Consider the following 15239-nt stretch of genomic DNA (forward strand, 5'->3'; position numbering starts at 1 on the left):
TGTCGCAGGACTGTAATAAACCTGTCCAATCATTTAATTCAGCCCGAATGTAATGATTGGACTGGCTACCTGCCTCCCTACTTATCTGCCTGCTTGTGTGCACCGGAGTCTTCCACAAGCTGCAAGCTTGACAGCTGTGAGTACTAACAATAGCCATGCACGCCGTTCACATTCATTATGATATGTTTATGTTTGTAATGATAATTGTGGGGGAGCGGCTTTGGAGGGAGGCCTGAAACGATGGACTGTGTTGCCTACTTGGCGACTTTCTCGCTAGATTTAGTGACTTTTGGAGCTAGTTAGTGGCTGGTGCTGCTAGCTACTTTCATTGGAAAAGAATTGGCAACACTGGTCTCGGTTTTTCTGTTGGATCATTTTTTTAAATCTGGTGTACTCTTGTTAGTTTCTCAAGATCACTGACCCCACCTTTAATTCGTATAAAAGTGTATTATCTGTGATTTATTGCATGCTCTCTAAATAACAAGAATACTTTTTTTGCTTGGAATAAAATGTATTTTCATGCTGTCATTTCAGCAGCTAAAATGAGAGGTTCTTGTGATGCCCGAGTAGCTCCATGCACACAGGTGCTTCAGCCAGTTTCTATCTTACCTGTAACTTTCTACAACAGAACATGAATAGCAGTTTCTATCTAAATTTTGAAATACTGGCACTGTTGTGTCACTCACCATAGTAAGGAAGATGCCAAACTCTGGGCTCATATCCACATTGTCTCCATCAGTGAAGATAAAGTTTTTGCGACGTTCCTTCTTGCAGGTGAGAACTATCGCGATCTGCTGCGCTGCCACCGACAAAACTGGGAGGTCAATGCGGTTGAATTCGTCAAAACAACCCCACGAACCGGACTGAGCCAGACCTGGAAATCAGACACATGTACCTTTATGGTCACTCTGTTACAAATGAATTAAACATACAACTCCGAAATAGTCAATATACCCAAGTGTCTTTTCTGTGGTCCTCATCACTCATTCCAAACCCTTCAAGCTTTGCACAAAACGTTTAGCCTTTTTAGGGTTCAATCCCTACACTTTTTTTTTTCTGGTGCTGCTTTATTTGCAATAACATAATAGCACCAATTTGCCTTGTGGCTCTTACCTTTGAATATTCTTCCCAAACCTCTGAAGTCCATCTGGTCAGAACAGTTGAAGACCACAACATACTTTCCCAGACAGCGGCCCATGTCTTTTGTGGTTTCCGTCTTACCTAATAACAAAACGCAGATTTGTCATAGCCTAAAATGAGATGCAACAACTGCTATGCTAACAGAAAAAAAAACAAATGAATTCTCCAACTAAAACATCTACTAAAAATATCTCGTATATCGTTTTTTGTTTGAGATCCCTTAAAATGAAAAAGTGTCAACTTGTAACCCCTCCTCACAGGCTGCACACAGTATGTCTATGAGTTACACATAAGACTGTTCTGATTGTTCATTTGGATAATTGTCTGAATTATCTGATCCAAGTCTGAAAAGGTAAAACCATCTAATTAAGTTTAAAAATAATAATAATAATAACATTAGATTGTGCACCAGGGCAATATTTCTTCTTCTTTCCTATCCCAATAATCATTTCACAAGCCTTTTAATTACATTTGGGACCCCTTGGAGAGGAATCACTGCCGTAATCTAACAAGGGACCAGTCCAAAGAGATAAAGAGATGCAGTCAATGTATTTTTTGTCGCTATTCCATATTTGTGATCCCATTTTACTAAAGTTTACTACCGACACATTATTGACATGTTTTTTTTTACTGTATTTAGAACAAATAATTACAATACTGTTATTCGTTGGAATATTAATTTGCATTCCTCAACAACAAAATATATTAAAAAATTAAATAATAAAAGATTATATTACATGAATGACATGTTGTGTATTCAAGACCCAAGTGTCCCATAATCTATTAACCAGTATACTACTATATACTGTCTGCACTCCTGCCTGAGAAAGTTTTCTAATTGGATAAAATCTGTATTTAATAGACACATTGTTCATCAAGGTAACACATTTAGGCCTCAGTCTTACCTGTTCCTGCAGGACCAGCAGGGGCTCCACCCATACTCATACCCAGAGCCTGGGCTAGGGTGATGTAGCACCTGATCAAAGCATAGACAGGAAGATGGTTAAATTCCGTCATCATAAGGTTGAGAATTTGCTTCCTCACGATGCAGTCCTCATTTCCCCTCACATTCAATTCATCACACAATGAAACTAATATGATATGAGTCTCCACAGGGAGGTTGGAGGTCAGCCGCAGCTGAAGCTGGTGGGGATTCAGTGTCTTGCTCAAGGACACCTCAGCAGAGAGGATGACTGACACCTGACCTGACCCAGGCCCTCTAGCCAAACACTGTTCTCCCTTTTCACTGCATGGCTGGCCTCCAGTCAAAAATGATGGTAAAACTGCACTTGCAACACATTTTGTGTCCTTCAGAGAATGTATCTGCTACTATGAACAAAATTATTTCAAAAATGTATTATTTTCTAATCACCTTTGTCCCTTTTTTCTTTCATATGATACCACTTCCACCTTTACTCATTTTGTCTTTTCACATTCTCCATCCTTCATGCTCTCTGCCACTGCATCCGGTTTGGAAGAGTAAAGATGGAAGTGAGTGATAGAGAGGAAAGCAGCACAGCACATACTAACCGCAGAGAAGGAATCAGAGAGTGTTTCAGGCAGGGAAAGAAGGCAGTGAGAGAGAGAAGCTGGGTGTTCTTGGTGCCTTCGGCCACAAGGCCAGCATGCCGCTTCTCTAGAGAGCTGCTGTCTGCTGGTAGCCCCCTCCCTGCTGCTGTCTCCTCTCATCTCTTTTCTCTCTGTCTCTTCTCATATCTCCCTCTGTGTCTGTTAGTCTGACACTGGCTGTTGGTGGGATCCTGCCTACCTCCCACTGTCTGATTCTCTTCCTCTCTCTCTGTCAGTCACATCATCTGTCGGTGACAGAGGTGATGACCACTGTGCAAGAGTGTCTCCTACTCCTCTCTAATTTCTTCTCTTCCCAATTCCACTGCTCTCTCTCTCTCTCTCTCTCTCTCTCTCTCTGTCTCTCTTCTCCTTAACTCCAGTCAGTCAGCAATAGAAACTGTAACCCATTAAATATGAATTGATGATATAGCGAACATTTTGACTGTGTCACAGATAAAACTGCTACAAGTTTGCATCTTAGGGAAGTTGTCCCTAGATTGGTGCTGAGGGCATTTCAGATGACAGGGAGGCCAAAGTGAAAGGCTCAAGTAGAAGCAAGTTCGTGCTCTGCCTTTGCAGTTATTAGAGGTGGGGAAAGTGAAAAGCAGTGATTGCCCCTCCCTCATTACCACCACTGAGGTACCCTTGAGCAAGGCCCTTAATCCCAACTGCTCCAGTGGCCAGCAGATCAGACTGTGGTTGTACTGGACAGCTGTGAATGTGTAACTGTGGGAATGTGATCAGGGTATTCCTGAAAAAGAGAGCATTGCTCATAGTGAAAACTCCCCCCGAATAAATAAAGGTGAACAAAAAAAGTTGCCGCATACAGAGAAAGTAATGAAAGTAATAGTTCTGGAGAGTCTCTCCTTGCAGGCATTCTTGATGTAGGTTTCATACCTCCCCACAACTGGACAGTCACTTTATTTTTTCCTTATCCTACTTTATTACCTCCGCCAAGGCTGAAGGCCTAGGAAGGAGGTTATGTTTTCACCAGTGTTGGTTTGTTGGTTTGTCCGTTTGCAGGATTACTCCAAAAGTCTGTGATGGATTTGAATGAAATTATTTGGAGGGGTGGGGTGTGGCACAATGAACAATCCATTAGATTTTGGTGGCGATCCGGATCATGATCCGGATTCAGGAATTTTTTTAAGCATTACGAAGACCTATGTATAACACATGCGCAGTGTAACTGATGACGCTTTGATGACACATGACTCCGCCTTCTTCTTTCAGAGAGAAAGACAGAGAGAGAGTGGGGTGTGGGGGGGAACAACTGTAGAATCAGCGTTTTTTCACATCAAACTCTGTGAAATTACAGTTGAGTTCGACCAAAGCACACTTGGTGATTGTTGGAAAGAGTAACGACGATGGCTTAGGTGAGTTTTACTTTGTTTCTGTCCAGTTTGAATGAAGTGTTTTACGATGCTCCGCTACGTACAGCTGATCTCAACATAAACAAAAATACACGTGGATGATGGAGCAAGCTGAACGGAGAGGGGGGCGGAGGTCTGCGCTCTCCGAGTGCCATTCTAGTTGTATATATGTGTTCGTAAGTGTATATAGTGCATTTATATTTATGGATGGGGTTTCAACAAACACTTTGTTTGAAGCATACTGAAGCCTTAGTTGGAATTATTACTACCATGATAAAACATTGATAGATAAAACTGTCTGAGAGTGTTTAGGTGTGTTGGCTACTTTTAAAAATGTCAAAAATATTAGTGTGTGTGTGCTTTTATCAATTGACAGTAATTGTGGGTGAGTACGAGTTTAAATGCATTCTTACCATTTGAATTATGCCTTTATGAGCGTGTGTATGTGTGTGTGAACTTCATGGTTGGCCCTCTACCTGTCTGTCAACGGAGTAATGACAAGCCTTTCAGTGCAGCCCAAGAATTCATTCTGGTAGACAAAGCCCACGTCTGTGATGTTGATGATCATCTTGTCTGAGTCCTCGTTGAAGTAGAAACGGCACTGCTTCAGCCATTCAAAGTCGTTGGGGCTTTTGACATGGAGCCGGCACTGGAGGAAGAAAGAGTAAGGGTAAGAGTAAGGAGGAGAAACCGGTCATCAAAGGATGGAGAGACAGGATGACAAGTGAAGAATTGGAAATCGAAGGGCACCATTCAGGAGGTGATGAGAGGTGAGAAATAAAAGTGGGAAGAAGGAGGGAAGGAGGGTAGAAGGGCAGGATGCCTGAGGGGGCATGAGGTGACAGTAAGGTCACATTAAAAAGGTGGAAAGAAAGAGAGAGGCAGGTAGGGAGAGTATGAAAGAAAAGAGGTGAAGGGTCATGAGATGATAATGAGGTCAAAGTAAGGTAAAGGAGAGGGGAGAAGGATGGCAGGAAAGAGGTAAGTCAAGGAGGCGGGAGGATGAGTATATGGAGTATAGTGAAAAGAGGCGGCAGAATAAGGAGGGTGATGAGTCGAGAGATGAAATACAAAGAGATAAAACGCGTAAGGAGGAGGGAAAAGATGATAGAAGAGGGTCAACAGTTTGGATTTATTAGGGAAGTTAGGTGAAGAAGGCAGCAAAAAGATGTTTATGAAAAATTGTGCAAGACAAGGGCCAAATCTGTGGGGGAGAGAGAAGACGGGCCTGTGCCTTGAGGGGAGACTTCAAAGACAGTCCTTTCTCTAGTTCTAAATATCACTTGGCTGCCAATGAAAACCCTTTGAAGACTTTCGTCAGATAGAACTGACTCCATTCGGTGTTCTGACACCCCGACCCCAGGGTAGCTGAATATCAAATGCAATTTCACAAAAGGATAGCTATCTTGAGCAGAGGATTCTGATTAGATACGCTGTAACAGAAATTGTAAAGAGCTTGTTTTTAGGGTTCAATGTACTTCTTCAGTAAACAGAGCCATCATATAAAAAGTTAAGTACCACAAAATGATCAACAAAATACTCATATACCAGGTCATCAAATATGTCCCTCTGGTGGACATGGATGGTGATGAGGGTCTCGTACTTGGTCCTCTCCACAGCCCCTAGGTCTCTTGTGGTCATGTCAATCAGTGTGTTGAGCAGATCCAGGAAGAGCTGGTTGGTTTTGGCCATAATGCGGCGATCATATCGAGCATTGGTCAGAGCCTCCTCAGAGTCCCTGGTCCATATCATCTGAATACCTAGCAAGCCCACCTAGATCAAGGACAAGGATATGTGGTAATCACATCATTGTGTGATGTCAAACGTACTGACCATCAACTTCAAAATTGTAATCATTGCTTTGTTAAGCAAGCACTGTTACTTGTATTACTTCGCTGAATAGAGAAGCTGAGAATTACAGGAATTGAGTTAAGGAAGACGACCGGTCTTGGATAGTTCACAGAATGTCTCAGAAATCCAATTAAGTACAAAGTACAAGATTGAGGTTTATCACAGATATCTTCTATAAATTCTGTCCATGTTTTGAAATATAAGTGAATGAGTTTGTTGGATCCAGCTATGATCTACCTGAGAAGGGAAGGAGTTGAGGAAGTCGATGAGCTGGAAGCCAGAGTCCTGGATGGTCAGGGCAGCCTGTCGGATCACCAGGTGCAAAGACCTCTGGGATTCCTTCAGCAGAGCGTTGAGCCAAACCTCTACGTTCCCCTCCGCTGTGACAGGCCGCTCCAGCTCCACAGTCTCCCCTTCTCGTGATGACACAGCCAGAATACGGTCGTATACCTGAGAAAGATGACACGTTTTACTGATTAGAATATGTATGTATAGATTCATTCAATTTTATGGCCTTGTATTGTATTTGATCCTGTTTGTTGCAATCATTTTTCCCCTGACTTTTCAGTTCAGCAAAGATCTCTTATCAGAGGGTTTGAAGGATGCAATTTTTCTTAGACTGTGATCTGTCACGCTCTAAGGAGCTGCATGATAAATTCACCTTGTCATGGAATCGGACGCATTTGATGTTGTCAAAGACGTTGAGTAGGTGGGCCTGGATGGTGTGGGAGTCAGAGGCCTGGCCCAGGATCTCCAGCAGGGCAGGGTCAGAGACAAAGAAGAAACGAGGAAACAGCAGACGCTTCTTCTCTAAATAGCTGTTTGACAGCATGAAAAAAAAAAGAAAATGTTACTTGCAATAGTCAGTCTCAAAGCACCCAACAAACCAGACACATGGTCAAACAGTTTCAGAAAGTGCTCTCTCCTCCCTTTGAATAATGTTTGAACTACTCACTAACCTTCATATTGTTTTGAGGTGCAAGTTGATTAAGATTTAAATCCTTTGTACCCACCCAGTAAGTGACTTCTGGCAGATCTCCAGCTGTTCGAGGAGGTGAGGAAGCAGCTGTCCCATAGTCTCATCTCCCACACATGACTGTACTACATTGGGCATCTCGTGGGCTCGCATCATGATCTTCACCCATGATTTGTCGATGTTAGAGAAACGCTTTGCTTCCTAAAAAAAGGGCGAGACAAATATCCATCTAATTATCAGGGGTTTTAATTATTATTATTTTTTTCTTCTTGCTAAAAGTGAAGTTGCAATGCAAAAAAATACACTAATATACAGTATATGACAAATATTCACTGTGACATCATTTACCTTAGGCAGCTGTTTAGCGATGTCTCCACCCACGAACACAGCCTCCAGGTAGATCCAGAGGTTCTGGACGGTCATCCAGTTCTCTATGATATCAGTGGTGTTGGAAAGATTCTGAACCCACTTCTGAATCTGGGCTTTGAATGGGGTGTTGTACCTGGGAAACACATTACATGCATGCAGGCCTTACATTATACAGTGACAGCTTGTGTGATTGCTGTGAAGTCTACAAGGCAGTCAAATACATTCCCACACCCACAGGGGCAGAATTTAATTTTTAATTTTTAGTTTTAATTTAATGGTCCTCATCAAAATCCTAACACTGATGATTAATGAGAATCAACATCAACATACCTGTTGCTCATTAGAGACCCCAACATCATCAGGCTGTCCTCCATGCTGGTAATGATCTCTGATGTGCTGTCTCCTCTCAGTAGCAGTTCTCCACGGGTTTTAAAGTTGGCAAACGTAAAAGTCTTGTTGTCCCACTCGGCGATCACCTGCTTCAGCTTCTGCTCAATATCACGCTCTTTCACCGCACTGATACAGATGTCCTGCGTAAAGACAACCCAAATGTGTTTAAACAGTAGCAATACAAATGGTAAATAAATAAATAAGCATTTTAAATTGTCCCCGCCAGGATATTATTACATTAGTATATACTGTATATATCAGAAGAAGAAGAAAAAAATGTGTACTTTGGGATTAAATGTATTTGATAACACATTTCAATCAGAAAGGGAATTGATGAATTACTATATATTATTATAGGTATTAAACCTTTTTATCAACATAATCAATTAGCATCAATTATCACTTATATATTATATATATTATTATCACTAAACATCTTTTTTTCCATTACTTCACCATTACTGTCAACAATATTTTGAAGTGCCAAATACTTAAGTTGATGAAAAACACAAGCAAAATCTCCATAAATACAAAAGAATTTTTTTTATTTTTTTTATTGTTAACAGCTTATTTAATGGCCTGTATGAAAATAATGCTAGAGCTTTAAAACATCTCTTTGGTGCCAAGATTAATGCTCATTGCATTATGCGAATGATATTAAGGCATATTGCAGCTCTGTTACACTGTATGTTAATCCCATGCATTACATACATTGCATCAAAAATAGCTGAAAAGAACATATTAGGAATATTTCTGAAATAATATAATTTTTGCATTAGTCACTATATGCTATAAAAAAAAGAATAAAAGGCACTTTTTATATTGCTCTTGACCTGCATAGGTAGCCAACTATTCATTCTTACCTCAATCTCCTCTTTATACTTGAGCAGAGGAGCCTCCATAATGTTGCGTAGCTTGAATGTCTCACTTTCCACCTCAAAGGTATGCCCAGTCACCTTGACACAAACCAGGTCAGAGTGTGGAAATTAGTGTCTGTTCATTCCAAATGCCAAGACAACAGCTATATTTATTATTATTATTGTTATTACATAAGTATAACAGCAGGTGTTGATGATTGCTGGTGACTGCAGTGGCATGTTGGTGACCTTGTTTCACTGACCTCAGTAATTCTCTTCCAGTGGCGAGTCATCATAGCCTTGTTAGTCATGAGTTCCAGCAGGGGGCAGCACTCACTGAATTCATCAATTGTTTTCTTCAGGTCCATGAAGGCCTGCCACTCCTTTAGAGCACGAGGCAGCTTGCGACACCTGGCAGTTCAAGGATCCAATCATCAACAAACTCATGGTTAATACTTGTCTTCCAAACTACAGATTAATTATGCACGAACGTCCTTTCGAGACACAAATGCACCAGCACAGTTGCACAGCGTACCCAGCCCAATGTAACACGTCTAAAACTGATAGACAGCGTTTCTGCCAGAGGAAGGAATTGTCCTCTCCTCTTCGACTGTTACATCAGCACATATATTCCCATTATGACTAACTGCTTACAACCTTCAACTAGTTTCACACTGTGAGGTGAACACAAAAGCGGAGACATATTAAAAGCTATTTTTTTTCTTCCTCTAGATGGAACGCCTTTAACTTGTATTCTCCGAGCCTCTTTCCCCCTTTCAATTTCCCTTTGATAATAAATGAACTCTTGTAGAGGACAGAGTGCAAAGAAAAAACTTGGATGGAAATGGTGAAATTGAAATCCTTCGGAGCATTCATGCAGTGCTTTTTGTGAAAAACATTTTGCAGGATAATTCCAGTGGGAAGGACTTTGTATCAGGCCATGAAGGGGCTGATGCTGGGGGGGAGGACAGACTAATAAAATCATTTCATTTTCCTTCTTTTTCATCTTACTTGGTTATTATATTATTATTTTTCTTTATATGGTAGTCTGATGGTCACCCAGCTGGCCTCATTGCTATGTGTGAAAGCTACTTTTTCAGTTTAATCAATAAAACACCTTAACGGCTGAGTTCTGTTTTGTCAAGTTTCGTTTGTTCCAATTCAGTAGAAGATGCATGATATTTCCTGGAAGTGTCTCGCTGTCCCTTTCACTTCCAGTTTAGCTCAGGTCAGCACAACCTGGGCTAAAATGCTTAATACTGATCAGTTAAATTTACTTAAAGGGAATGTAAGTAACTTTTTACAGGTATAAATCTACCGGGTCGGGATCCCATGCGCACTCGCATATGCGTCTCGCGTGTGGCTACGCTGTTCAGACCGTTCCTCTGCCTGCTTGTCTTCACTCACACAATGCGCGCGTTCTCGCTCCACCTCACGTTCATGCGCGCTCACTACAAACTGCAGAAGAGTTAGTAGCTCTGAGAATATCTAGTAAATGTACAGTGGAAGTTTGTGCAGAAATAAATGCTGCAGCTCCTCCAGATCAGCAGAGGTTTTCCGTGTCTTGCGAAGTGACGGGGCTCCGCAGCGAGAAACGTTGTCGTCTCCAACCGGGTGCCGGTGTCTCCCTGTTCACTCCGGCCGCGGTCGGAGATGATAACGTTTCTTTTCCTGCTTCAGCCCCAAAGCCAACACTAGCATCAGCATTGATTCATGGAGAGACCTTCGTCTGGTCAGCTAACATTACTGCCAAGCAGGTGAAATATAGAGTGATATTGTGGTTTTAGCTGACGTGTGTCGCCTCACTGTTTTGAGCGATGCTCGTTCATGTCTATGTAGAGCGAGCAAAGCGCGAGCCCGGCGCTGACTTAAAATTGAATTAACGGCCACAGGTGTCGCTGTTAACAAGCATTTCTGAAAGTTACAAATAGTCCCTTTAAAGGGGCCATGTGGTGTTTTCTAAAAACAAATTAAAGTTATGTTTACGTTCAGTGTTTCGCACCAAAACACATTGTATTTATCATTGAGGTCTAACAAACGCATCTAGTGTATTTCCTTCCACATAAAACATTTGCAAAGCCGATTTTTGAAGTATTTTAAATCAAGCATTGTTTACACCTTGTTTACTACTTGTTCTTCCATGTCTTTGCGGGGGCATTGCAGCATATCTTTGCCTGTTACCACCACCTGTTGATCACTTGAATAGTGTGACACCATTGGTAGTGTAACACGTCACCCGTGTGCATGTGTATGCCAGCACAAGATGAACAAAGCGGGGACCAACCGACTAGGTGTCTAAAAGTCCACTGGGAACCTTGAAATGTAGTATAAATATTAATGTCACAATAAATAACCTGTCTAACCTCGTCTGAAAGTCCAGTAGCTCGTTATTGATCTTCTCAATGTGGATGTCAGCCCAGAGGATATCATAGTAACCATTGACTGTTTCGATGACGTTGTTGTAAAGGCCGTACAACTTCTGCAGCAGAGCCAGCTGCTTCCTAATCTCCAACAGCTGGGGATGCTGGGTAACAGGGAGCCCAAACAGCTCCTCTCCACCTGTGTAAGTGATGTACTTCCTGAACAGGTTGTCAAATCGATTCTAAAGAAGAGAGAGAAGAATAGCAACAAAATATTCCAAATCAGTACAGTACTAAAATTTTAAATCATTAATCTAATTCAGCTGCCACGTTTTTAAGCCATTGTGCATTTGGAGTAAAAATATATGCGATTCCCCATCTATATATTTTAAAAAACAAAATACTAGCAAGTACAGTTCTGTCATTTGCAATGAATGAAAAAGATGATAAAACATAAAATTACAAAAAAAATGTCATCCCTCTTTGAACATAATTATCACGTAACTGGCTTTGTAGGGAACCGGATTGATATCCAGACCCAAATTACAAACACACTAACTGACAGAATAAAAAATGAACTTAATTAGCTCAGATCTTCAGCAACAAACCTGAAACATGATGAGTCTATCACTGGCATCCTGAGGAGCTAGCCCCACCACCATGGGGCCATCCTGAAGCAGAGAGGAAAAAGTAATTCAATGGGAACATCCCAAATTCCTTGAGTATCCACGTTTCCCTCATGTGCTCTTCCTTGCATCTAAGTCCCTCCCACGGAAGATGTGATATTAGATGCAAGGAAAAGATGTGAGGAGAGAGGAATCAAGGAAACACGTTTTTATAAAAATGAAATGTGAACCAAAAAATGAACCATTTCTTAATTATTTGTGTCTGCATTTGTTTGCTATTCTGTTTGTACATTTCTTATTTAATAATCCGCTGATTGTATACTGTAGTCTTATAAATTGTAGAATTTTTATTCGCCCTAATGTAATGTAAAATAAATAGCTTGAAGGGAAGTTGGCACAATACTGTTGTTTTGTGGTGAGGGCTGTCTCAATGTTTCTACAGACAAGTGCATTTGTATCTTGAATTTTCTGTCTCCTTTCTCCTTTACCTTGTCATAATCCTGGTAAAAGTGTTGACAGTCTTCCAGGAAGGTCTGCACATTGCTGACCAGCTCTCCTCTGAAGTTGGGCTGCAGGGACACCAGCTCGTTCTGTACCTCTGTGCTCCGAGACAGCAGCTTCTCCCAGCTGTAACGCAGCGTATCCACCTTATCCGCCTCCTCTTTTGCCACTGACAGCTCATATTTATGAAGCATGGCATAGGACTCCTGTGGGGACAAAACAATATGCAAGCATTGGCAAATCATAAATACATCATCACAAAAATTTACATAAAACATGTAAAGGTTTCATTTCCTGCATTTCCACTGCACTGCCATTGAGCTTTTGATACGGGACTTGACCTCAATGCTCCCATAAACATTATTCAAATGGTTTAAAATACGTTACCGTGACCTTCTTGTATACACTTTGCTATTGAAAACCATTCGCACTATACACTCAAACACTGCTGAAATGCTCTCATGTACACTACTGAGAACATCTAGTCCTATTCCCACTGTGTGCATTTGCATGTATGGAAATGAGTCAGCAACTGCTGTGCTGTATGAAAGACCTAATGCTGTGTTTACCTCTACGGGCCCAACTTGAAAATCAATAGATATCTGGTGCTCTCGGATCTCCTTGAGTGATGCCATGGCGATGCGAATGTCATCCAGGTCTTTGATCTGCCGATTCAGTTTCTTTCCTGCTTCGTCAACAAAAGCAAAGATCTGCTCCATGTCTGAGCGATATTTCCTGTTACAGTACAGTCCGTAGTCCACCATCCAGTTCTTTGTTTCAGCAGTGAGGGACATCTTCAGGTCCACTGGTACAAAGAAATACATGCAGACACCAGTGATGTATTGGCTGGAAGTAATTTTATATTTCATGTTGGTGTCTTTAGACGCCTTATCAGTAATGAAGACATGTTGTTTTATAAGCACCAAAGACAGCAAGTAACAGTTCCAGCAAAGTAGTGCAACTTAATCTAACCTGTGAACAGAGCCAAAGCTCCTACGGTAATGTACTCTGGTTCAGAGTTTATTTCCAGCTCCAGATCTCGATAGAAAAGAATCTGGCTCTCAAACTCTGATAGCAAGGGGCTGCCCTGAATGAATCTGTAAAAAAACACAAACCAAAAAGGCGTTGACATAATGCTATTTTCACTGGCAGTAACTTGATACATAGAAAATAAAACCGTTAGTTCTCAGTGGTAAGAGTCAGATATAAATATCAGTCAGTCATTCAGTTAATCATACTTTTGCATGGTGTCTTCACGGTCCTTTCTCCAGATGTGATGGTAACGGCTAAAACGGTCCAGAGCAGTCATCAGTTCCTGTACAATAATATAAAACAGGAGTTACGTAAGAAATGGGAGGCATTAAAAATGTAACCTTTAGATTTTTAATCATTTTGAGTCATTTTACTTTATGGGAGGTCATTAAAAAATAATAATAAAAAATTACAGTTGTTTCCTTAGTCCATTTTTAAAATATAAAAAAGATAAAATAGAGATTTAAAAAACAGATTCGACATATAGTTTAGACTGATCAATTTGGAAAATTGTTGTAGGGGTCTTTAATTTGTTTCTCCTTTTTCTGTACAGGTTAGGCTAATTCTATACATATTATGCTTTACTGAAATATTCTTCTGAGTGTACCTTTTTGGTGGAGCTGATGGAGGTGCTGAGAACAGACACTAGTTTGACAATCTCCTTGTTCTCAGACACACTCTTGTGGTAGTTTCTAGCTTGGAATGGGATAGCCTGGATCACAGATGCGGACGTATCTGAGGTGCTGCCGTCTGTAAAAGTAAAGAGTTTAAAGGACAGAATCTATGTTGTGAATGTACAGAGAGGGAGTGGAACATTATAAACAGCTATAGGCTTTTGCTTGGAATCCTTCATTTATAATTATACATCAATACAGGATTGTCCAGAGAGTTGGAATCGTGTAATAAGTGTTGATGATGAAGTTGAGTCTTGCAGCTACAGGTGTGGACACTTGGGAGCGATTCCTCAAACATAAAATACCTGTTTTAACGTTTCTCATGTCAGTGGATGCTTTAAATATCACATGTTACCAAGGACATTACCACTTTAACTTCTGGGTCTTCATTGAATTGATCACTGTAAAAGCTTTATATAATATTTTCTGATTCTAAGGTGCATGTAGAGCATGTCCTATCCAACTTTGCAATTCAAATCAATCACCCTGCAACTTTACCATCCACTATCATTTTTCACAACATTACCTCCATGTTAGCCAATGAGTGCAATGTGACCGAAAAAGGCTGCTCTACTCGAATTTCATTTTAAAATGTCTTTTGCTTAAATGTCTTCTTTCCAAAGCCATTGACATATTCATGTCATTCCCATCAACATGTCTCTATCTGCTCCTAGTCAGATGTGGCTTTGCTCTGCTGAGCTGTGAAATAAGGAGTATCAAGTGACTGTGGTGTAGTAGGTAATGATCGATGTTCTGGTCTGCATGTTAGAAAACAATATAGATAAATCACTCTGAAGTCAGTGTTGAACTGCTGAGTATAAGGGTAAGGTCTCGTGTCCTGTCATACCAGCCAGGCTCCTGTACGTTGTTGCTCCATCCTCTGATTCACTCTCAGAACTGTCCTGCTTCAGAGCCGCCATCCGTCTTTCAATCATTTTTCTCTGCAAGGGGGAAACAGACGTAAAGAAAGGCTGCAGGATTTGCGTGGTTGACTGCAGGACCATCAAATTATCAGTCCAGAAAGATTAGTTATTAGTTACAATGATGGTAGTATGGAAGTATAAATCTGGTACTTGTCACAAATTATTGCTTCCCTCAGCAGATCAAACCGACCTTGGAGATCCTTTCTTTGCTCCACTGGCTGACTCCTTTGCTGACACTGACGACACACTCAACTGCCCGGTTTAGAGACTGTTGGACCTCCTCCAGAGCTGGAACCATGGCAATGTTAGGGATGGAGAGGGTCACATTGACTCTGAAGATTGCCTGCTGACCACTGCTTTTGCCACGACTGGGTGAGTCAGCCTCAGCTACAGGGGGAGAGAAGAGTAGCTCTGATACAATACGATGTGATTCAAAGATGGACATTTTATAAGCTCAGTGGACAGAACAGGCAACAATCAACCTCACAAACCAGAATGTATGGTAGCTGAGGTAGAGAACAACTTGCTTTTAACGGAGAAGGACAATTGTTTCAATATTTGTTACTTTTGTGCCTCCCAAAAATGCTTTTACACCCCT

At 41.1% G+C, this 15239-nt stretch overlaps 1 protein-coding gene across 3 annotated transcripts in view; it reads right to left on the reverse strand.

Moving 5' to 3' along the window:
• dnah5 (dynein, axonemal, heavy chain 5) overlaps nt 1-15239 on the reverse strand; it is a 103844-nt gene that overhangs the window by 64728 nt on the left and 23877 nt on the right. For all 3 annotated transcript variants that reach the window (XM_037784867.1, XM_037784868.1, XM_037784869.1), the window contains exons 22-42: nt 14832-15028; nt 14566-14659; nt 13652-13794; nt 13251-13327; nt 12985-13109; nt 12582-12817; nt 12000-12218; nt 11494-11556; nt 10889-11127; nt 8789-8936; nt 8532-8624; nt 7609-7808; nt 7258-7411; nt 6947-7110; nt 6595-6751; nt 6171-6383; nt 5631-5855; nt 4559-4731; nt 2046-2116; nt 1114-1221; nt 687-874 (exon numbers count right to left, since the gene is read on the reverse strand). In XM_037784867.1, coding sequence (XP_037640795.1) covers nt 687-874; nt 1114-1221; nt 2046-2116; nt 4559-4731; nt 5631-5855; nt 6171-6383; nt 6595-6751; nt 6947-7110; nt 7258-7411; nt 7609-7808; nt 8532-8624; nt 8789-8936; nt 10889-11127; nt 11494-11556; nt 12000-12218; nt 12582-12817; nt 12985-13109; nt 13251-13327; nt 13652-13794; nt 14566-14659; nt 14832-15028 — 3287 coding nt within the window. The remainder of the gene's footprint in view (nt 1-686; nt 875-1113; nt 1222-2045; nt 2117-4558; nt 4732-5630; nt 5856-6170; nt 6384-6594; nt 6752-6946; nt 7111-7257; nt 7412-7608; nt 7809-8531; nt 8625-8788; nt 8937-10888; nt 11128-11493; nt 11557-11999; nt 12219-12581; nt 12818-12984; nt 13110-13250; nt 13328-13651; nt 13795-14565; nt 14660-14831; nt 15029-15239) is intronic.

Source organism: Sebastes umbrosus, chromosome 11 (assembly GCF_015220745.1).
Source record: "Sebastes umbrosus isolate fSebUmb1 chromosome 11, fSebUmb1.pri, whole genome shotgun sequence".
In the NCBI taxonomy this organism is placed as follows: Eukaryota; Metazoa; Chordata; class Actinopteri; order Perciformes; family Sebastidae; genus Sebastes; species Sebastes umbrosus.